The sequence below is a fragment of the Colius striatus genome, chromosome 12 (genome assembly GCF_028858725.1).
Source record: "Colius striatus isolate bColStr4 chromosome 12, bColStr4.1.hap1, whole genome shotgun sequence".
Lineage (NCBI taxonomy): Eukaryota > Metazoa > Chordata > Aves > Coliiformes > Coliidae > Colius > Colius striatus.
Genome location: NC_084770.1, coordinates 27,882,203 through 27,905,193, shown reverse-complemented (window position 1 = coordinate 27,905,193; position 22,991 = coordinate 27,882,203). Strand labels below are relative to the sequence as shown.

The 22,991-nt window shown below is 62.7% G+C and overlaps 1 protein-coding gene across 1 annotated transcript; it reads left to right on the top strand.

The window, feature by feature from the left end:
• The first annotated feature begins 4,238 nt into the window (after positions 1–4,238).
• On the top strand, positions 4,239–22,771 carry LOC133626427 (diacylglycerol kinase beta-like). The gene is made up of 24 exons (XM_062005421.1): positions 4,239–4,445; positions 6,379–6,455; positions 7,347–7,512; positions 7,771–8,010; positions 9,582–9,749; positions 10,100–10,149; positions 10,733–10,807; positions 10,885–11,004; positions 11,975–12,092; positions 12,233–12,321; positions 12,694–12,810; positions 12,923–13,021; positions 13,180–13,293; positions 13,368–13,441; positions 13,516–13,590; positions 13,672–13,757; positions 13,960–14,049; positions 14,323–14,483; positions 15,209–15,273; positions 16,059–16,149; positions 19,853–20,054; positions 21,728–21,848; positions 21,928–21,988; positions 22,656–22,771. Exons 1-24 carry the CDS (start codon positions 4,379–4,381, stop codon positions 22,752–22,754), a joined length of 2,625 nt encoding a protein of 874 aa, XP_061861405.1. The 5' UTR covers positions 4,239–4,378; the 3' UTR covers positions 22,755–22,771.
• The last annotated feature ends 220 nt before the right edge of the window (positions 22,772–22,991 follow it).

Genomic DNA, 22,991 nt, shown 5'->3' with positions numbered 1-22,991 from the left:
CGGGGACCCGGGACGCGGGCTCGGCCCTTGGGAAAAGGTGCCCCGAGGGTCGGGAAGGACAGGGCAGCATCCCCTTACCCCCCGGGGCGGAGAAGATGGCTGCCACCGAGCCTTTCACGCAGCCCCGGGAGACTAACGCCGGCTTCACTGGTGTCTCAGCGTGTGTCGGCTCTCAGCTCGGCCATAAAACTGCCCGTCCTTTCGGCAGAGACAAACAGCCCCGGTCGGCCGTTCCCCTGCGTCGCCGGGCTGGGAGAGCTCATTAGTGTCTTCCTCGTTAGGCAAAAATTGCCAGGGCCGTTGCCTTTGAGGGGCAGGAGCAGTTAGGAGGTGTCCCTGGGCTGTGGATAGAGACTGGCTGTAGCTTCTTGGGCAGATCGTGTCGAGGGGTGAAAGGGGAGAAGAACATCTTTGGAAGGTACGGAAGGCTGCGTTATCCCACGCGAGGGGCAGCGAGCACACGGGACTCGCTGCCGTGGGATTCCCACGGGGACAGAGCCGGGGCTGCCCCGTGCTGCCTGCAGGGAGCCCCATGTTCAGGGATGGGAGGGGATGGAGCTGGGAACCCCGGGGGGAATCCCAACCCCTGGGCTCTGGGGACATCCACTGCCTCCCTGGCACCTATGGTTAGGGGCTTTGGGCTGGTGGGACCTTCAGGGGAGGTTGCAAGGGGACAGGTCTCACTCGAAAGGCATCCAAGCTCGGATCCAGTCTGCTCCAAACTCAGGCAGCAAAATCATTCTCTCAAAAGGCAGCAGGAGTAAGTCAGGAAGTTGTTGGTGACCCTGAGCTGAGCTGCCCTGGCCCCTGCAGGCTGATGGGGGTGAGCTCCGGGGGGGGCCATGCCGGGTCCCTGCCGTCCCCACGCATCTGGGCTGAGCCGAGCTCTCCCAGCTTCTGCTTGGGAGCTCACACAGCCGCAGCCCGACCCTGGGGCCGTGGCCTCCCTCCTTTTCCTGTGCCAGTGCCCCACTGGGTGGGAGCGAGCACCCAGCACACCAGAGCCGGTCACCGGGAAGGCAGACGCCTCGTCCCCGGTGCCCTAAGGCAGCGTCTGGGGGGAAGGAGCATCTCTTAGCAAAACTCTGCTTGCCTCCTTACAAGCTGCAGGGGAAGGATGCTCTGTGGAGGCCCAGCAAGGTGCCCCTGGCAGGTGTGTGAACGTGGGGTTTGGGGTTGTGCACCGAGAGCCGCAGAAGCAGCTGCTCTGGGTGCAAAGGAGCGTCCCTCAGCGCCTTTCATTGCTCCAGCACCACAACGGTGCTCGGCACCCAAAGCAGGCAGTGCAAGGCACTGGGGGAGCCTGCCTGGCTCTGTGTGGGCAGGTGGGCAAAGGGTTGGGGCAGGGAGAATGGAAAAAGCAGATCCCAAGTCTCCTCTGGGGCTGGCAAGATGCAGGAAAGTCCTGTCACCGCAGAAAATAGTTTGAGCATGACTCGGTTGCTGCAGTGGGACAGGAGGGATTTACACTCCACCCACCGCCTCAGGGGCCTCTCCCCAGCCCAACGCAAAAATAGGCCCATCTTTGCAAAAGATGGGGTGGGTGGGCTGGGAAATGCCGCTGCTGCACGGCCCCACCGTGCTGCTGCCCTGGGAGCAAGTGCCCTGAGCTGCTGTGGTCTGGTCGGGCCCAGCCAGGGACGCAGGGAGCTGGCTTTGGGCTGGCAGCGAGCTACAGCCTACACACCTGCAAGTGTGCACATGCATGGCAGGAGCTTTCCCTCCTCCTGCTGGCTCCCAGAGCTCGAGGAGCTGACAGTTTTCCCTCCCAAAGGGTGCTGGAAGCAGAAGTCTGCTGCGGGCAGGGCACGGGCTGGCAGAGCCCCCGTGGAGCCAGCCCAAGGCACCTGGAGGCTGCCGTCACCGCCCACGCTGCTGTGCGCAGCTCGGGCACGGTTAGGTCTCTGTCACAGTCCCAGAGAGGGCAGGCAGGTGTCGCTGGACTAAGCCCTCTCAAACCCACGGCAAGCCCCATGGCACCGTGCCGAGGCAGCAGCCCGGGAGCCGGGTGCTGCGTCCTCAGCGGTGCCAATCGGCTGGAGCACGGCCGGGAGACTCGTGGGCAGGGGTGGAAAAGGAACCTCTCTGCCCTCCCATCGCTGCTCCCGGGAGCTCCCCAGCCCCAGATGCCAGGGGTGCCCGTGGGCAGCCCTTTCTGGTGGATGCGGAGATGTTCCTGCTGCCCACGCCCTGGCCCCGCTGCCGGCCGCCCGGGCCTCACTCGCCGTCGGGGGCTGGCCCATGGCCAGCTCCAGCCTGGCATCTCCCTTGTTGTTGTGAGCACTTTGGGCCCTACATGGCCGGGCCCTGGCTGCCCCCCAGCTGCGTCTCTGCCCAAACCCTCGATGCCCCCCGCGGTGCCTCCTCCATCGCCCTTTGCCCAGCCCCGTGCTCCTGCGCCCGGCCCCGTGGCTGACAGGATGCTCTGTGCCAGAGCTTTTCGAGGGCTCCGGCACCAATCCCGCGGGAGGGTTTGGGAGGGACTCGGAGCCCTCCTGGCTCCCCCTCCTCCATCCTCCCCCAGCCCCCTCAGCCGCCCTGAGTCACGCTGCAGAGCCCACACACACCAGGCGGGCAGCGGGAGGGGGGCTGAGGGGCACGGTGTGTGCTGCCAGGCGGGGCAGCCCCGTGTTAGCTGTGACACCGGTAGGGGAGCTATTTTTAGAGAGAGGCACATTTGATTTAATAGAACTTAACTCGCCGCTGACAATCCAGAGGGCAGCTGGGTTCCCGAGGAGGCTTTTTCCTGCCCTTCCTGAAATCCAAGGGCTGACGTGCCAGAAGTGGCACTTGTTATTCCAGCAGCTGCTGGGGGGAAAGCCCCGTGGGATGGGCTATTGAGCTCCACTTTTCTTTCCTGCTCTCGCTTCGTGCCGCCCCCTGCCCCGCCGTTAAAAGGAGCGAGGGATGTATTTGCTGCCGTCCGTGGCGGGAGGGCTCGCTATACTCCGACTCCTTCAGGGGCAGCTGCAGCCAGCCAGGTCTCCCACCCTTCACCTTTTCTTCTCTCCTTGTATAAATTTAGGATTAAATAATAGACTCTGGTCAAAGCAAACAGCTCATTTGCCAGGAAACAGAGAGGCTGTGTGTACTGCCACAGGGTTTCTTGCAGACTGAGTTCTTCTGGGCCAGCCTCAGAGATACCTGGGGACAAACCCTTCATCCTGGAAAGGTGCAAACACCATATTCCTGCTTGTCCTTCCCCCAAGATGAAGATCCCTAGAAAACTGCTGGCAGTGTGGGGAGATGTTGGGCAGGTGTTTTCCAGCCCTGGAGCTGTTGTGTCCAGCCTGTCCCTGGTACATGACATGGGGACAAGAGCTGTCAGGATGTGCTGCAGGCTGGCAGTGAGTTGCCACAGGGCTGGGAGGGCCCTGGGTGGGGGGTGGAGGCAGGTGGTATTTGTCTGGAGGTTGTGTATTGTCCCCAGGCGAGTGGCAGAGCAGTGTGTGTGCAAGTGGCATTGTGGCAGAGCAGTGTGTGCATGTGGCATCGTGGCAGGATGCTGCCCTCTCCCCCGTGACCAGTGTGGCTCAGTGAAAAAGCTGATCCACACTGAAGCCTGCAGACGGGTGGGCTGGAGAGAGCTGCGTGGCTGGAGACACCTCTGACTCTTCCTCTGTGGTGCAGGTTTTCCCCTCTCCCCCCAGTTTTGAGCACAGATTTTCATTTCCAGTAATTCTTGACGGCAGAGCCAGCTAAAGGTCATCAGCAGCTTGGGAGATGGAGGTGTGAGCTGAGAGTTTCCACTTATTCAGATCCCCTCCAGGCACTATATCTTCTCTAATTAACTGTGACCTTCCTCCTGCTCCTGTCATGCTGAGTTCCCCTGGGAAACGCTGGGGGTAAATAAGGTGGCAAGCTCCTTTCCCTGCCTGCAGCCTCTGCCCTGCCTCTCCAGCCCCATCTTCCAGCCTCTGAGTGTGTGGCTGCTGTTCTGGCTCCGTGGCAGAGGGGCTGTGGGGACGCCGAGCGCAGGGATGGCAACACAGTGAGGTGCTCTGTGCTCCTGCTTGCCTTTGCTCCCCTTCCTGCCAGCCCCTTGCTGTGTCTGATGCACTCCCCTCCCTGTTCCCATGGGGTGCCTGGAGCAAGGGGGCTCCCACATCCATGGTGGGACCCTCCCCGGCTGGGGCAGCGCCTCGAGTTTCCAAGCTCACACGCCCTCTGCACTGGCCCAGGAGGGATGAGCACCACTGACCCCGCTTTTCTTTCCACCCCTGCTCTAGGGAGGACGGTGCTGAGCGGGTGCTCTGAAGCCCCGGGGTCTGCTGCCCACGGGCTCGGGGGGATGGTGCCCGTCAGCTGAGAGCCCCTCGTGGGGCCAGTGTGAGTGAGAGGCCCCGGCACGGCCAGCACAGGGGGCGGCCGCACGACCATGGGCGACGGCGGCTGGATCTCGCTCAGCCCCACCGAGTTCGCGCAGCTCCAGCAGTACACGGACTGTGAGTACCCGGAGAGGGGGGACCCCTGCCAGGCTGGTGTCCTGCACATCCTCGCTGCCCGCCTGGGGAAGCAGATGACTTCTTAGGCTTTGGGATGGGGGATCTGGGGAGGTCCGTGTGGGCACGGCAGAGGAGTCCCCGTGCCCACACGCCCGGGAGGATTCAGCTGAGCAGAAGCCTCCCCTGCTCTGGGGGCTGCACACATGAGCTGGGCTCAGTCCCTCCGAAGGCAGCCGGCTCCCACGTTCCTCGCCGAAGTGAAATGCCAGCGAGGGAAGCAGACTGGCTCTTCCCAACCAGGCGGCGCTGCTCCACGGCTCGCCTCAGGCTGCCAACCCTCTGCCGCGCTTTTACACGGCACTTTCACAGAGCGGCACTCCCGCAGCTCCTGGTGAGGAGGGGAGGTTGGTGGCGGTGCTGAGGCTCCTGGGGCTGTGAGCAGCTGAGGAGGGAGACTGGGCAAAGACCAGGGGTCCAAAACCAGGGCCTCGAGGTCTTGGTTCCCGGAGAACTGGCGTGTGGGTGTGCTCAGGTGATGGAGAAACGGTGCAGCCCGGGGAGGTGCTGAGAGCAGGGCAGGATGGGGAGCAAGGTGAAGGGAGAACGGCTGTAAAATCCCTGGGCCACTGACTGCTTTGCAGGGGCAGCACTACCTCGGGGTGAGCAGGCCCCTGTGGCTGCACAGGAGGGAACTGTGGGGGGCAGAGGGGACCACATGAGCCTCCTGGGGCTGTTCTTTGCAGGGATGAGGTGAACCAGGGCAGGGCAGACAGCGTGGGAAGCCACAGTCTGCCAGTCCAAACAGCCCTGTGCAGGCTGCTCCCTGCCTCCTGCTCACCGGGCAGCCCGGGCAGGGGCAGGCAGGGAGGCGGGCAGAGGTGTGTGTCGCTGTCTGCATCTCCTCCTGGCTCTCCACAGAACAGGCTCTGCCTTCTTGAGTCAGACCATCAAATGCCATCTGCAGCGCTGAGCTCACGGCTCGTACGGCGGCTGCATTTCGTTGAGCACAGCGTGGCCGGTGAGGCTGCAGCACAGGCAGCTGCCTCCTCCTCGGGAGATGGGGCTGGGGACCAGGCCTTGGGGCTTCTCCCCAGCCCTGGGGCCAGGAGCTGCCTCCTTGAGCGCACTCTGTGAGCCCCAGGCGTGCTCCAGGTGTCTCAGACAGATGGTCCAATGCCAAGCTGTGAGGGCTGGGGAGGCAGAAGCCACCACAACCCCCTGCTCTGGGAGAGGATTTCACAGTAATTAACAGGGCCATTGTGTCCGAGAGCCTTTTGCAGAGACATGCCCAAAGCTGGTGTCTGAAGGTCAGCACTTGATCTTCCCTCCCCTTGATCTTCTTTCCCATTTTTAACCGATTCCTCAGTTTTGGACGGAGCCATGCCCCTGCAGCCCCGAGGCCACTCTGGCAGGGAAACTCAGTGGAATCTCCCCAGCCATCCACTGTTTGTGTGGAACTTCACACAGAGAAATACCTCTCTCCTCTCTCCTGACACCTCGTGGAGATGCCGATGGGCGGCCCAGGGCAGGCTCTGGGGGTGGCTTGGGCTTGTGTGGGAGTGCCAGCAGGCACCGGTGGCTCTCAGTGCAGAGGAGCTGGGGCCAGGCTTTGTGTTCTGCATCCTCCCCAGAGCATCTGGGACCAGGAAGGAGTCTGGGCTTTCCTTGCCCAGCACCTTGGCTTAGCTATGAGTCTGCATGTCCTTACATATAGGTTGGAGGAAGAGGACTCATCCCTGCCAGCCAGCTTTAACCCCTGCTCTCCAAAACGATGGTGGGGGGAAGCAGGGCACAGGTCATCCCCTTCCATGCATGGAGAGGACCAGAAATGGCATATCCAGCAGATAAACCCCTCTCCACCGTGCTGCTGGAGGGCTAACAGTGAAGGGAGCTCCCCAGTGCCATGCTCACTGCGATGCCTTTGTCTCCCCAGACTCCACCAAGAAGCTCAAGGATGTCCTGGAGGAGTTCCACGGGGACGGCGTCCTCTCGAGGTACAACCCTGAACAGGTATGGCCCAGGCCCCTCTGCCCCCCACCAAACCTGCTGAGAGTGGTGCCAGGCAGAAGCTGGGAGGGATTTACTCTCTCTTCCCCTAAAAACAATTGGAGCTTGCTGTTTGCAGTGCAGGGACAGGGGAGGGCCCCGTGCTTCCCGCTCTCTCCTGGGGAAGGCTGGCACTATGAAGCAGTGCTTTCAGAGAGACCTATTAGTGTGCCACCAGGACACAGCCTTGCAGCAGGGCCATAATCACTAGAAATGAAGCAAAATGAGAACAATCAGTGGGCTGGATGCAGTGAGGAGGGGCAGCAAAACTCACCAGCTATTCAAGGGCACATGGGGATGCCCAGCTGGGAAGGAGGAGGCGAGGAGACCTCGAGAGGACCGCAGTCCCCAGGGGCTGTGAGTGGGCTGGAGGGTCCTGCTGCTCCCTGCCCTGTGCAAGGGGAGTGGGAGGCTTTCAGAGCACAGCTCTGCCTCCAGCACCTCAGACCTCCTTTGGCTGTGCCACAAAGTCTGGCTTTAGTTCCTCAGTTGTTTTCTGTGCTGAGCACCCAGCTCCATCAGAGCTCCCTGTCCGTGATGTGGGGTCTGCAGACCCCCACGTGGGCAAAGTGGCTACTGCTGGTCATGCCATCCTGCCACAGCTCTGCCAGTCCTGCTGCTCCCCTGGTTCCTGCTGGGGCTCCCAGCCCTGCTCTCAGCTCCGCTGCCCTGGCCCCCAGCCTGCACTGGGGATTTCTGACCCTGCCACTGCTGGTGGTTTTGGGGAGGGCTCTGCAGCTGATGTGCCTGGTGAGAGGGAGCCCAGGGCATGCTCCCTCCTCCTCCTCCCTGGCAGCTCTGCACCCCTACGGTGTGCCAGGGCACCCCCATCCTCCCCATCTGTCCTCTCCCCAGCCCATTGACTATGAAGGCTTTTGCCTCTTCATGAAGACCTACCTGGAGGCAGATGTGCCAGAGGAGCTTTGCCAACACCTCTTCACCTCCTTCAAGCGTAAGATATGCGAAGCCTCCCCCGAGAGCCAGCGCCAGAGCCCCGGCGTCCCGCAGCTCAGCACCCAGGGTGAGCCAGTCCTGTTGCTGCGTGGCTCCCACGCCACGAGAGGGCTTTCCCCGGGGTGGGGACACACGGGACGCCACTGCACTGACTTCTCCCTTTCCAAGCCCGGCGTGTGCGGGGCGCCCGGCTCCTGCGTGGCGCGGGCGGACTCGCGGCGCCGGGAGACACCTGCCGAGAGCGCCGCGAACTGCAGAGTGAAGGGGGGAGCCGTCGGCTCTCCCCCTCTCTCTCTCCCCCAACGGGCGTGCGTTGCATTTGCAGGGATCAATGGCAAAACGCTCCGGAGTGCCCTGGGACGACAGACTCCCGAGCCCAAGAGCTGCCACGGCACCCTGGCCGAGCCGCAGCCGGCGGCCCTCACCCCGGCATCGATCCCCAACGCCTCCCCTAGCTGGTCCAGGTCATCCTCCCAGAAGTCCAGCACCGGCACCCCTTCTGCTCACAACTCCTCGGGCTCGTCGAAGATCTCCTCTGGGTCCCTGCTCAGCCCGCAGTCGCCAGGTGAGCTTGGCTGGGGCTCTGCAGTGGATCCTGTCCCACAGAGCCCCACCAGTCACTGTCTAAAGGATGTGGCAGCAGCTCCTACTGAAGGGGCAGCGGGGTGGCGAGTCCCAGCTGCCTCCAGCCCAGCTCCCAACAGACACCAGGGATGGGGGAGCGCTGGGCAGAGGGCAGCGTGGGCTACCCCAGCACACTACCCCACTGCCAGCCCAGCTTCTCCCTCCTGGCTGGGTGCTCATCCCCAGCCAGGAGGTCCCCGTGGGCTCCCCCCGCTCATCCTGCCCACGAGATGTCTGGAGGATGCACTGGTAGCATTCAGCACTGCTCCCATGACGGCACCCAGCCCCACGCCAGATCTGTCCCTGCCCTGGCTCTGGTTCACATAGAATCATAGAATGGTGGGGTTGGAAGGGAGCTTTAGAGATCATCCAGTCCAACCCCCTGCAGAAGCAGGTCAACCTAGATCAGGTCACACAGGAACGTGTCCAGGTGGGTCTTGAAGTCTGCCAAGGAAGGAGCCTCCACACCCCCTCTGGGCAGCCTGTGCCAGGGCTCCCTCACTGAAACACTGAAACAGTTTGTTCTTATGTTTAAGTGGAACTGTTTGTGTTCCAGCTTCATCCCATCACCCTTTGTCCTGTTACTATCTACTATAGAAAAGAGGGATGTCCCAACCTCCTGACACCCACCCTTCAGATATTTATACATGTGAATAAGATCCCCCCTCAGTCTCCTCTTCTCCAGACTAAACAGCCCCAGTTCCCGCAGCCTTTCCTCCTATGAAAGATGTTCCAGTCCCCTGATCATCTTGGTGTCCCTGCACTGGCCTCTCTGCAGCACTTCCCTGTCCCTCTTGAGCTGAGGAGCCCAGAACTGGACACAGGACTCCAGATGAGGTCTCACCAGGGCAGAGTAGAGGGGGAGAAGAAGCTCCTTTGACCTGCTGCCCACACTCTTCTTGATGCCCCCAGGCTGCCATTGGCTTCTTGCCCACGAGGGCACATTGCTGGCTCATATTTAGCTTATTATCAATCAGCACTCCCAGGTCTCTCTCTGCAGAGCTGCTCTCCAGAGGCCAGCCCCAGCCTGTCCTGGTGCAGGGGGTTGTTCCTTCCCAGCTGCAGGACTCTGCCCTTGTCCTTGTTGAATCTCAGCAGGTTCCTCTCTGCCCAACTCTCCAGCCGGTTGAGATCCCGTTGACTGGCAGCACAGCCTCTGGGGAATCAGCCAGTGCTCCCAGTTTGGTGCCAGCAGGGAACTTGCTGAGGGTCCCTCTGTCCCCTCATCCAGGGGGTTGATGAAGATGTTGAACCAGACTGGCCCCAGAACCCATCCCTGTGGAACTCCACTGGCCACAGGCCTCACACTGGACTCTGTGCCATTGATCCCCCCCTCTGAGCTCTGTCATTCAGCAGCTCTCCATCCACCTCACCTCCACCCATCCCAGCCACACTGCCTGAGCTTTCTGATGAGGATGTTGTGGGAGACAGTGTCAAAAGCCTTGCTGCCCATGTTGGGGCTGGCTCCTTGTCCCCCCATGTGTGGCCCTCACCCCACTCCCCTCCCTGCAGGCCCGAGGAGCACAGAGAAGCGGTTGCCCTTCAGCCTGCGGAAGAGCCACAGCTCGCTGCGAGCGGCCCCGCCGCCCCCTGCCCCCCTGGCCCCCGCTGTCCACCTGAAGGACATCGTCTGCTACCTCTCACTGCTGGAGAGGGGACGGGCAGAGGACAAGCTGGAGTGTAAGTGGGTCCACGGGCCTTGGGTAGAGGGGGGACCAGTGGCTGGAGGTATGGCCTGGGGGGTTCTTCCCCCGAGGGCAGCGTGGGGCTGGACACTCCTGCTCACTCTTTCATGCTGAAACACGAAAGCTGCTGGGGAACGGTGCTGAGCATCACCCCTGTGCTCCTGCCTGCGGCACCGTGCCCAGCAGAGGGGCAGAGGCGGGGCTGTGGCTTTGCTCCTGAACTCCACAGCCTGGTGTGAGCTCGAGTCATGTCTCTCCCTGATGAGATCCAGCCCACAGCCCTGGCAACCCTGCCAGGGTGCCCAGGGCTGGGCTCTAACCAGCAGATGGGTTTTCTCCCTCCAGTTATGTTTCGCCTCTACGACACGGATGGAAACGGCCTCCTGGACAGCTCGGTAAGCCTGCCCTGGGGACGGGAAGCCACGGCTGCTCTGAGGCCAGCGACCCACGGGGCTCTGTGCCAGCCCTCCAGGGAGAGGCTTTGAGCTAAAGAGGGACAGGGGAAGGGAGAAGCACGGCAGCAGTGTTTGCTGCAGGGCTGTGGGACACACACCAGCTCTGCAGCATCCAGCAGCAGCTAGAAACATCCACCCAGCAGTAGCTGCAGCGCTCCATCAGGTCACTGTGCTTCCAGAAAAGGAAAAATTCATGCACAATCCACTCCCCCTGGGATGTTTTCTTTGTCCTCTGGGTATTTCCCTTGAAAACCCACTGCAAATGCAAACCTGTTCATCAGAGGAGCTCTTGGGAGGCAAGAGCTGCTGCTGGCTGCCTGGCAGATTTCCAGAGGAGGAAGCAGCCCCCAGCACCCTGTGAGCAGTGGAGTGTCGCTGTGCCCTCTGCAGCAGGGGCCAGGGGTGGCCTCGGGTGTCTGGGGATGTAGACTCAATGGCTCCCAGGCCAGGGGAGGGGGGAGGGGGTGAGGCTGAACACGCAGCCCAACGCCACCCCCGAGCTGTGCTGTGTGTCTGTGCTCAGGAGCTGGATCGGATCATCAACCAGATGGTGCACGTGGCCGAGTACCTGGAGTGGGACTCCAGCGAGCTGAAGCCGGTGAGCGCCGGGGCCGCGGGGCTCCGGGCTGGGGCCACAGCTGCCATCGCCCTGTCGCTCATCCCTGGCCTCCCCAGATCCTGAAGGACATGATGGAGGAGATCGATTATGACCACGACGGGACCGTGACGCTGGAGGAGTGGATCCGGGGCGGCATGACCACCATCCCCTTGCTGGTCCTGCTGGGCATGGAGACGGTGAGCACCCTCCTGGGGGCCCTTCAGCCGCAGCTGCCCACGCTGCCCCTGGGAAAGCCCGGGGCTGGTGGCAGCTGGAGACGAGGGTGGCCATGGAGGGGTGTGCAGGGACCACGGGAGGACACCCTGCCCCCAGCAACGGCCCCACACACAGCCCCACGCCGGCCCCCAGCTCCCCAGTCCCTGCAGACACCCCTGCCCTGCTTCTGCTGATCTGCCTTTACCCCCCCAAATCCTCACAAGCTCGGTTTTGAGCTGCAGTCCTTGCCAGCTCTGTGCCCAGGTGAGCTGGGCTTGCTCCTTGGGGTTGTGGCACTCTCCAGTTCAGTGAATATTTCATCAGAAATGAAGATGAGCACCTATAGTGGCAGCTCCTCTCCTGGGTGAGCGTCAAAGAGCAGAGCTGGGGTGGTTTGGGTCTCACGTGATTTCCTTGTGTCTTTTCTCATCCTTTTGGGCTTTGTTTCATCAAGTGCCTCCCTGGCTATCGGGTAATAGCTTGCAGGACAAACCCAGGCTTTGGCTCCCCAGTGCCCATTCTGGTGTTTGCATCCCAGAGGGGGGTTAGTGATGGGGGGGAGGCTTCCTGGGAGGAAGATTCAAGGAAACGGGAATTTTAAGTGGCTTGTGCCTGGATCCAGATGCAAGATGCTTTGGTCACACCATGGTGGCAGTGGTCTGGCCCCATATGTGGAGCCACCATAGGCGTGTTGGCCACCAGCAGAGCATCCTCGTGACCAGGCTGTGCTGAGGGGCTGTGGGGAGCCAAAGCTGGGTGCCAGGAGTGCCGGGAGCTGGGCATGCCCAAGGAGCAGGGATGCTCAGGGGAGTGACAGGGAGCAGGGGAGCCCCTGATTCTGCTGGGAGTGAACTCCCTCAGACACGCTGAGGACTTTTATGGGACAAAATGTGATGGCAGCGGTGGGCTGAGTGGGCTCTTGCCCTTGCCCTGTGCCCTCCTGCCCTGCAGAACGTGAAGGATGATGGGCAGCACGCCTGGAGGCTGAAGCACTTCAAGAAACCCGCCTACTGCAACTTCTGCCGCACCATGCTGCTGGGGGTCCGCAAGCAGGGCCTGTGCTGCTCCTGTGAGTCCAGCCCCCCGCTGACCCCCACTCCCACCCCATCCCAGTGCCCCAGGGAGAGGGGACTGGTCCCCGTGGGTGCTGCGGGGTGAGCAGTGCCTGTGTTGGGCGGTGGTGCTCAATGCTGCCTTCTCTCCCACCAGTCTGCAAGTACACAGTCCATGAGAGATGTGTGTCCAAAGACATCGCCTCCTGCATCAGCACCTACGTGAAATCCAAGAGAAACACAAGTGTGAGTGGGCAACCGTCACGTTTCTGGTAACCTGTGGAGCCCTCCCAGAGGCAGCACAGCTGGCAGCAGCTCCCCATCTCCTGCCCTGGTTCCACGTGGCTTTTTCCCTTGGGATTTGCCCCTCGAGTCCTGGGCAGTGGCTCGTGGGCATTCCCAGCACCCAGAGCCCGTCCCCAGCCTCTGGGGACCCTCAGGGCCCCCGTCCCCCAGATTTGACGTGGCTCTGGGTGGGTGCCCCTGATGAGCTGCGTGGAGCAGCAGGGAGGGAAGGGGGTGCTGGTTGGGACCAGGCAGCATACCCTCCCCAGAAACCACACGACAGCTTTTAGCAGAGGGTGGATGCTCACCGTGAGCCCTCCCTGTGTCTTGCAGGTGATGCAGCACACCTGGATCGAGGGCAATTCCCCCGTCAAGTGCGACCGATGCCACAAGAGCATCAAGTGCTACCAGGGCATCACGGGCCTGCACTGCGTCTGGTGCCAAGTCACTGTGAGTTCCTGGGGAAGGGGGGCCCGGGGGTGCCCAGCACAGCCCCAGGGAAGGACAGGCTCACAAATGGCCTGAGCACCCTGCCCGACCTCCCTTCCTCCCGCCCCCTCAGCTCCACAACAAATGTGCGTCCCACGTGAAGCCAGAGTGCGACGGGGGCCCGCTGCGGGACCACATCTTGCTGCCCTCCTACATCTGCCCCGTCGTCCTGGTAAGTGTCCTCCTGGCAAGGGTCTCCCTCCTCGCTGCCAGGCAGCAGGGACCTGACAGGGACCTGGCAGAGCCTCGCAGCAGCCAGCCCTCACCCCGCGGCCGCCGGCACTGCCTCCTCGGGCTGCCGTTGCCCAGCCGTGCCTCTGTTCCCCAAAGGACAGGCAGTCCCACTGCCGGAGGTCCGAGAGTGACTCCCCTGCCAGCACCAGCCCCGAGGACAGCCAGGGCTTCAAGTTCAACTCCAGCACGGTGGAGGGGCAGGGGCTGCAGGTGGGTGCGCCGCCGCGCGCGGTGCCCAGCCCCACAGCAGACGGGCGCTTACAGCCGCGCTCTCTGCCCCGCAGATCAGCCCCCGGCCCGGCACTCACCCCCTCCTCGTGCTCGTGAACCCCAAGAGCGGAGGGAGGCAAGGGGAGAGGTAGGTTGTGTCCTGCCCGGGCAGAGCATCCCCCCCCGGGCTCCGTGGCTCCCCTCACTCCTCCCTCTCCCCAGGGTCCTGCGGAAGTTTCACTACCTGCTCAACCCGCGCCAAGTGTACAACCTGGACCGCGGCGGGCCCGCGCCGGGGTAGGGAGACGCCGTGCCCGACCCTGCGCCCCCTCCCGCCAGCCCCTCGCTCCCACACCTCACCCCCCTCTCTCTGTGCAGGCTGAGCTTCTTTCGGGACACGCCGGATTTCCGCGTGCTGGCCTGCGGCGGCGACGGCACGGTGGGCTGGATCCTGGATTGCATCGGTGAGCCAGGAGCAGCCGCGCTCCCGCAGAGCATCGGCCCCTCCTGCCGCGGGTTCCCCACGTTGCCCTGCAGAAGGAAGGGTGGGGAGGTGGGGTCTCGCCGACGGCATCGCCCCGGGGCTGCCAAGCCGAGGAGGGACGTTGGAGAGGAGAGGGAATGAGCCCCTGCAGCCCCGAACGTCTCTTTCCCCTCGAATTGCAGACAAGGCGAACCTGGCGAGGCACCCGCCGGTGGCTGTGCTGCCCCTGGGGACGGGCAACGACCTGGCGCGGTGCCTGCGCTGGGGAGGAGGTGAGCAGGGGGCTGCCGGGGGGTGGGTGCGTCCTGGGGGAGCGAGGGGAGGCACCCCCCGGGCTCCTGTTGCGAGGGTCGGGCTGCACCTCAGCCCTGCTGCCTCCTGATGGCGACTCTCTCGCCCCTTCCAAACAAAGCTGCTGCTGCTTTGGTCTCGGCCGCCAGCCAGCCGCGTCCTGCCAGCAGCCCCTGTGCTCCGGGGGAGCTGTGCCCTTTGGTGGCAGCCTTCGTCGTCCTCCATCCTGCCCGACACCCGCCTTTCCCTTGCAGGCTACGAAGGAGGCAACCTGATGAAGGTCCTGAAAGACATCGAGCACAGCACGGAGGTGATGCTGGACCGCTGGCAGATGGACGTCATCCCCAGCGACAGAGAGGCCGACGGCGACCCCGTCCCGTCCACCATCATCAACAACTACTTCTCCATCGGGGTGGTGAGCAGGGCAGGCAGGGCTGGGCCGAGGGCAGCCCCAGCTGTTGACGTTGCTCAGAGACCATAAAAGCCTTACAAAGAGTTTGGTGAAACTCTGTGCTTGAGCCTGAGCCTCCCAAGCTGGGGTCTCTCCCTCCCTGCCCTTCCTTGCTCACGTTCCCAACCTGGAGCTATCTTTCTGGGTTTGTTCCCATTTGTAATGGCAGCACTTAAATCCCCAAAGAGATGTTAAATCTCTCTCTTCCCAGCTGGGAATGTTACAAGGGTAAGTGTGCAAGGAGCTGAAATGGGGTTCAGGGAAGTTGGAGGCCCCAGAGCTGGATTGAGACCTGCTGGACATCCCACCTGTAGCTTTTCCTGAGACAGCACCCATCAGCAGAGCCCCACCTTGGTCATCAGACCTGTGTTCTCCCACATGTCCTAACCCAGGGAGGTCAGAGAGCCTGGAGGGAGGTGGCAGTGTTTCAGGAGAGCTGCCACCATGCCAGGGGAGCTGTCAGGGTGCAGACCCGGGGCATCCCCAGAGCCTTTCCTCAGCATCACCTCCGTGTGCCCGTATGATGAGGGAAGGAGGCCTGATGCACTGTGTCTTGCTTAAAGAACTCGTGCAAAGCTTCGTGAGCAGCCTGGCTGAGGGTGCCAGTGCCCCCCCAGCCCTGTACCCCTCAGGCAAGGGAGGTCCATCTCCCCTCTGTGCCACCATCTCCACGCTCCCTGTCCCCACAGGACGCCTCCATCGCCCATCGCTTCCACGTCATGCGAGAAAAACACCCAGAGAAGTTCAACAGCAGGTAAGAGCTGTCTGTGGCCCCCCAAGAGCAGGCTGGATGGGACACCCCCTGCTGAGGGGATGTGCTCCTCTGCTCCCCGCCTGCTGGGCTCCTCTTGCCCCAGTCCCCCCAGGACAGCCCTCAGAAGGGGACGTGATGCTCAGCCACCCTTAGGGGACCTGGCAGGGTCCAGGGTGCTCCCCCAGGCCCTGTGCAGTGTGGCAGGCTGCTTGAACTTGGCCATGCACCCAGTTACCTCCATTCATGCTTTGTGGTGATTGCCAGGGCTGTCTGGAGCAGGGCAGGCAGCTCCTGCTGTGCTCAGGGTGCATGGAAATGGTGTGATGGCAGCAGGAGCTGTGGCCTGTGACCCCCATCCCCACGTTCAGAAACGGCCCAAATGATCCAAAGCATCTGATTCTGCTCTGAAATTCAGTTCCTCTCAGCTTTCAGCTCCCTCTCAAAGCCTGTTGTGATTGGAGGGTGCTGAGCTGGGGGACATCCCCTCCGTGGGTTACCCTGTCCCCAGCAGCCCAGTGGAGACACAGCAGCCCACATTCAGCTCTAAGGGCTGAGGGATCTCGCCCAGCATCCACATCCCTTCACAGGGTGCCAGAGCCAGGTCTGCCTGAGCCACCCCCTGACCCACAGCACAGCTCCCCGAGGCTGTGACGCTGGCTCTGTGTCCCCATTGATGGCTCATCACAATGACCCAAAAAAGGCCCTGGCAGCTGCTGGCTGGGTGAGGGCTGTCTCGGGCAAGGTGCTGCTTCTGAGCAGGCTGCTGACACCGCTGTGTGCCCCAGGATGAAGAACAAACTGTGGTACTTTGAGTTCGGGACGTCAGAGACCTTCGCGGCCACCTGCAAGAAGCTCCACGACTACGTGGAGGTGGAGGTGGGTTCCCCAGGGTGCTCCCTGGCTCCCACCACGGCACAGGGGCTTTTTGGGAGGTGTCACCCTTGGGTTCCTCGAGCAGGGCAGAGGGGGCTGTGGCAGGTTTGAGCCTGGTGGGCAGCAGGAGGCCGTGGTGGGTGGCAGGACCCTGCTGTGGCACCGCACTCTGCTTGCGGCAGAGCCAGCCAGCTGCAGGCAGGAGAATAGCCCTGTATTTTTCACCCCCCCAACCCCCTTCCAGCTGTATTGGAGCGTGCCTGGAATATTCTCTGTGTAAACTCCATGTCTGCTCCCAGCCCTCACTGGATGACATGGAAACAGCCTTCAGCCTTTAATAAGAGTGGGGAGGAGGGCTGCAGTTGCTAAGGGCGCTGTCGCTTCTCCACTGGCACTGGGGGATTTGGGTTGTGCCTGGCTGGGAACTTCCACCTCCCCTTACCTGGGGAAAAAAAACCCTTCTGTAACTTGGGCTTGAGGGCGAGGGGAAAATAGTCCCAAGTTGCAAAGGGCAAGTGTGAGTGTGAGTGTGAGCAGGCAGTGGGCACAGGGCCAGCGGGCAGAGAGCGGGCACAGCCTGGGGACCAAACCCGGACAGGAGCTCGTTTCCAGCTGGGGGCTTTCATCCCTCACCAAAGCCTGAAGGAGGGATGGGGTGGGATGGGATGGGATGGGATGGGATGGGGTGGGATGGGATGGGATGGGATGGGATGAGGTGGGATGGGGTAGAGTGGGATGGGACGGGATGGGACAGGATGGGACGGGATGGGACGGGATAGAGTGGGATGGGATGGAATCTGATGGGATGGGATGGGATGGGATGGAATCTGATGGGATGGGGTGGGATGGGATGGGATGGGGTGGGATGGGATGGAGTGGGATAGAGTGGGATGGGATGGGATGGGATGGGATGGGATGGGATGGGATGAGGTGGGATGGGATGGGATGGGATGGGATGGGATGGGATGGGATGGGATGGGATGAAGTGGGAGCAGAGGCTCGGCCACCTCACCCCCTTCACCAGTCACACACCACCATCCCGGGGGTAGGGGACAGAGTCCACATCGGTGGGCTCGGTGCCGCGGGAGGGAGGCGCTCGGTGCCCCCCGCTCCGTGCCCCGCGTGCTGCCCACGCACTCCCGTCACGGCAGGAAAGCGTTAATCCCGCAGGATCCGGGGCTGAAAGCGGCCTGTCCTCCCTCTGCGGCTCCCAGGCAACTGCCAGCCTCGCAGAGAAACGGCGGTTTTGTTTGGGAAATTGGCCCCGTTCCCCTGCAGCTCCTGGAAATGAATTTGCTTTTTTTTCCCCCAGCTGCAAATTTCAGCTCCCGGCGTCGCTGCCAGCGCGCCATCAGCTGCCCCTGCTCAAAGAGCCCATTGTGGCTCGCTGGCGCTGACGGGGGCAGGGCTACGCGCGGAGGAGCCGCTCCCCGCATGCGTGGGCGGGCGCGGGGCCGCGCTGCCTCCTGCCCCGCACGCCCGCGGCCGGAGCGGCTCGTCCCGCAGCCCCCCGCGGCCGCCCTGCTCCCCTGCCCTCCCCTCCCGGCAGCGGGACCTGCTGCCTGCAGGGAGCCGGGAGAGCTGCCTGCAGGGAGGCGGGAGAGCTGCATGGCTGGCAGGGAGGCAGGAGAGGTGCATGGCTGGCAGGGAGGCAGGAGAGATGCATGGCAGGGAGGGATGCAGGAGAGGTGCATGGCAAGGAGGGAGGCAGGAAAGCTGCCTGACAGGGATGCAGGAGAGCTGCATGGCAAGGATGGAGGCAGGAGAGCTGCCTGGCAGGGAGGGAGGCAGGAGAGCTGTATGTCAAGGAAGGAGGCAGGAGAGCTGCCTGGCTGGGAGGGAGGCATGAGAGATGCATGGCAGGGAGAGAGGCAGGAGAGATGCCTGGCAAGGATGGAGGCAGGAGAGCTGCATAGCAAGGAGGCAGGAGAGCTGCCTGGCTGTGAGGGAGGCAAGGAGAGCTGCCTGGCTGGGAGGGAGGCAGGAGATCTGTATGTCAAGGAAGGAGGCAGGAGAGCTGCCTGGCTGTGAGGGAGGCAGGAGAGCTGCATAGCAAGGAGGCAGGAGAGCTGCCTGGCAAGGAGGGAGGCAAGGAGAGCTGCCTGGCTGGGAGGGAGGCAGGAGATCTGTATGTCAAGGAAGGAGGCAGGAGAGCTGCCTGGCTGGGAGGGAGGCAGGAGAGATGCCTGGCAAGGATGGAGGCAGGAGAGCTGCATAGCAAGGAGGCAGGAGAGCTGTATGTCAAAGAAGGAGGCAGGAGAGCTGCCTGGCTGGGAGGGAAGCAGGAGATCTGTATGTCAAGGAAGGAGGCAGGAGAGCTGCCTGGCTGGGAGGGAGGCAGGAGATCTGTATGTCAAGGAAGGAGGCAGGAGAGCTGCCTGGCTGGGAGGGAGGCAGGAGATCTGTATGTCAAGGAAGGAGGCAGGAGAGCTGCCTGGCTGGGAGGGAGGCAGGAGATCTGTATGTCAAGGAAGGAGGCAGGAGAGCTGCCTGGCTGGGAGGGAGGCAGGAGATCTGTATGTCAAGGAAGGAGGCAGGAGAGCTGCCTGGCTGGGAGGGAGGCAGGAGAGCTGCCTGCAGCCAGGGCCAACGCTCGGCTCGGCTGGGTGTGGGATATGTCATCCAGAATCAGAGCCCTCCAGCTTGGTTCCCCCTGCTCAGAGCATCAGGGTCCTTTCTCTTCCTGCACATGACAGTCTCATTAGGATGCAAGGCTGAAAATGAGATGTGGGAGCATGAGGGGAGGCAGAGCCCATGTGAACACACCGAGGCACAGACCCACAGCCTGTTCCAAACAGCTCAAGACCCTCAGTCTTTGCTAGTGGAAAGCAACCAGGGTGTGAGCAGCAGCGTGAGTGTGTCAGAGCAGTGTGTTCTCTGCAAAGCCAGAGAGGGCAGAAGTGCCATCACATCCCCAGAGTGCCACAGTAGCACGTGGCCAGCGGGGAGCAGAGGACAGGGGATGTACAAGGGCTCCAGGGCAGCAAATGCAGCTGAGAGAGAAAGTGGCCGCTTCCTCCGGGGTGGATGTGGGAAAGGGCACCCAGAGAGGGGAGACCTGCAGCTGGGGCATGCATGGGCTGCTGCCAGCCCTGTGAGGACACCATGGGCAGCAGATGTTGAACTCTGACAGCACTTTCAGCTGGCACAGTCCCGCTGTGTGAGAGCAGAGCTGGGGTGCCAGTCCTGCCTGCTGCCTCGGGCTTTTCTCCCCAAAACCCCTCTAACACCCTTCCTATCGTTTTCTTCCAGCCTCGTTGCTGGTTTCCAGCTTGCACTTGAAGACAAGCTGGTTTGGGCAGCCACATTTCCTGGTAGTTCAGGGTCAGCTTGCCCAAGGGGAGGTGGGGAAGCACGTGCTGGAGGTGCCTGGGTGGGAGCCGAGGTGCTTTTGCCTCTCTTGGGGCGCAGCTCTGAGCCACGAGCTCATGGCTTTATGTGCTTTTGTAGGGATTTGCTTTTTGAAACCTCTGTGTCAGTGGTGAAATCCTTATTGAAACAGAGGCCAGGGCAGTACAGGGACCGTGAGGTGATGGCTGTCAGCCCTAGGAAAGCAAAGCTCGGAGGGAGGTTTTGCTTCCACCTCCAGCCCTGTCCGCCCCGGGGCAGGTTGGCTCTGGGGAGGGTTACTCGGGGCCAGGCCGCTGTCGGTGGGCACCGTCTCGCCCTTGAGCCCACGGGCTGACGCTGCCCTCGCGCCCGGCAGTGCGACGGGACCGTCCTGGACCTGAGCGCCGCGTCGCTGGAGGGCATCGCCGTGCTCAACATCCCCAGCATGTACGGCGGCTCCAACCTCTGGGGACACACCAAGAAGCAGCGCAGCTACAGCCGGCTGGGCAGGAAAGCGCCCGACAGGCCGCCGGCCACCGTGGTCACCGACGCCAAGGAGCTCAAGTTCTGCGTGCAGGGTGAGCTCGGGCACAGCCTGGCTGGGTGGCGGCGGGCTGCCAGGGCCCCGCCAGCTCTGCCTGGGACTTGGGGGGCATGTGGGGCTGGAGCAACGGCACTGGAGGGGTTGCTGTCGGCTCCGTGGGGTTTGGGGTGCACAGGTGACCCCAGCAGCAGTCTGGGTGCAGCCCAGCATTGTGTTCCTCAGGGGTGGGTAGAGGGGGGCAACAAAGCTGGAGCACTGGGGTGCTGGGAAGAGGGGTGTTGAGCCTGGAGAAGAGGAGGCTGAGGGGAGACAGCAGCACTCTCTGACACTCCCTGACAGGAGGCTGTGGTGAGGTGGGAATCAGGCTCTGCTCCCCAGTAACAAATGACAGAACAAGAAGAAAGGGGCTGGAGTTGCCCCCAGGGGAGGTTGAGGTTGGAGCTGAGGCAGAACTGTTTCCCTGAGAGGGTTGTCAGCCCCTGTGCCAGGCTGCCCAGGGAGCTGGGGCAGTGCCCAGCCCTGGGGCTACTGCAAAGGTGCTGAGGGCCATGAGTTAGTGGTGGGCTGGGCAGAGTGAGGGGAGAGCTGGGACTGCAGGAGCTGAAAGATGCTTCCAACTGAAAGGATTCTGTGACTCTCTGCCACAGTGGCCGGAGAGGAGGTGGCTCCTGCACCCTCCAGCTGCCTCTCCCCCCCACCCTCATGGGTCACGGCTGCAGGTGCCCAGATGGGACCCATCACCCGCAGCGTGATGCCGGGCAGCCCCCGGTGCCTTGGCGCTGGCACACAGCCACTGCAGGGCTGGGCACCCACTGCTGCAGAGGAGGAGCCGGCACAGAGCTGCAGAGCTGGCACCCAGAGCTCCCTGAGCATCTTCCCCTGGCGCTGCCAGCCCGGCTGGGCTCTGGGGACAGCGTGGTACCGGTGCCTGGCACCCGCTGCGGGCACAGGCAGGGTGCAGGCAGCCTGCAGGACTGGGAGGGCTCCCAGCAGGGTTGGAGGGTTAGAGAGCAGGTGGCAAAATAGGCCAAGGGCCTGGATTTTTCCACCCAGCACCTCCTGCAGCCGTGGGCTGGGGTGGGAAACAGTCCTGGCACGTGGCTGCCAGGATGGTGGTGTCCTGGCTGTGCCAGGCTGGCCACAGCTGGTCCTCTCTGGGTGGAACAGACAGTGGGGAGTGGGGCAGAGCAAGGGCAGCAAAGTGTCCCCTGGACACTTCCCCACTTGTGAGTGGGCAGGAAGGTGTGGAGAGGCTCAGAGGGCTTCTCCTGGGGGTCGAGCACCTTTGCTGGCAGCCTGGAAGAGCAGGAGGAGCTGGGAAAAGGATGCTCCTGGGGAGGATTCTGCCCCCCACCCACACACCCCAGCTGCCAGGAGGCTGCAGCACCCCACGGCACCTGGGAGAGGCTCTGCCACCGTTCCTTACAGCGCTGCAAACGCAGCTGAGGGGCTGGGGGGGATCCAGGCTGCAGCCCACAGGAACGGGAGCCGTTTCAGACCGGGAGTAGTTTTGCTGCAGGGTTTTTGGACAGCAGCAAACACCCAGCTTTGGGGTCACAGAGGGCCATCAGGACACATCCCTGCAGTGCCACCTGCCCTCCAGGGCAGCCAGCGGCCCCTGGGGTGCTGGCCCTGATGTTTCACATGGCAGTGGAAGGCAGAGGATCCCCCAGGATGGGGGCACTGACTGGGGCCCGTCTCTTGCAGACCTCAGTGACCATCTCCTGGAGGTGGTGGGGCTGGAGGGTGCCATGGAGATGGGGCAGATCTACACGGGGCTGAAGAGCGCTGGGAAGAGACTAGCCCAGTGTTCATCCGTCACCATCAGGTATTTGTTCCCATCCTGGCTGAGCACCAGTGGTAGCTGGGACCTGTGTCATGCTGCCTTCCTTCCCTGTGCCTTGCAGGACATCCAAGCTGCTGCCCATGCAGGTGGACGGGGAGCCCTGGATGCAGCCGTCCTGCACCGTGAGTCCTTGAGGAGGGGAGGGCAGTGGGGGTGGGCAGGGGCTGGCAGCACAGGGGGCAGCCCTGGCTCCCCGTGCACAGTGGCAAAGCCTCTGGAGTCAGAGGGAGTCCTGTGCTATGTGGTGGGTGACTGCAGAGCCGTCTGTGACTTCTGTCTGCATCTATGCCAGCCCTGAACTCATGGAAGCACTTTTTCCCTGAGAGGGGTGTCAGCCCCTGTGCCAGGCTGCCCAGCGAGCTGGGGGAGTGCCCAGCCCTGGAGGGATCCCAAAGCTGAGGTGCTGGGGGCTGTGGGGTCAGTGCTGGGCTGGGCAGGGTGAGGGCAGGGCTGGGACTGCAACAGCTTACAGGGCTTTAACAACCCAAATGATTCTGTGATCCCTTCCTGGGGAGGCTGCAGTGGATTCCCCACCATGCCACAGGCGGTTTGCCTGGAGCAGAACTCCTCTGCTCATCCCAGCGCGTCCTGGATGTGATCCCAGAGCTTACCCCCCTGCATTAAAACATTTTATCCCCTGTCTGGAGGCATCAGTGGCCCCTCAGCCCGCTGCTGGGTGCTGAGCTGCTCCTGGCTTGCTCAGCTCACTCCCCAAGGTCCTTGGGCTTGGGGAGTGCCCGGGAAGGGCAGGGCCCAGGGCCCTCATCTGGGTTTTTCACTTTTTTTTAGGTGAAAATTACCCACAAAAGCCAAGTGCCGATGCTGCTGGGCCCCCCGCAGAAGAGCAGCTTCTTCTTCCTGAGGAGGAGAAACCGAACTCGAGATTAAGCAGCGTGAGAGGAGCCGCAGCTCAGAGGCAGCCAGCGGGGCAGGGGGGCAGAACCCCCCTCCCTGAGCCTCATAGGGATCATTTGTGCTGGGGAGGTCTGGGAGGCTCCTTCCCAACCACCATGAGCATCTTCTGCAGCGGGCTGGAAGTGCTGGGCGCAGGAGGCCGAGGCGGGGGCAGCAGGTTCTCTGGAGCGGTGCAAGGACCGGGGTTTATTCCCCTCTCTCTTTGCAGGC

Bases quoted from the DNA above. Each gene is read 5' to 3' on its own strand.
- LOC133626427 (XM_062005421.1), top strand. From the start codon at position 4,379: ATGGGCGACGGCGGCTGGATCTCGCTCAGCCCCACCGAGTTCGCGCAG. The intron at 12,811-12,922 runs GTGAGTTCCTGG...CCGCCCCCTCAG, and splicing joins GCGTCTGGTGCCAAGTCACT to CTCCACAACAAATGTGCGTC. The intron at 13,294-13,367 runs GTGGGTGCGCCG...TCTGCCCCGCAG, and splicing joins TGGAGGGGCAGGGGCTGCAG to ATCAGCCCCCGGCCCGGCAC.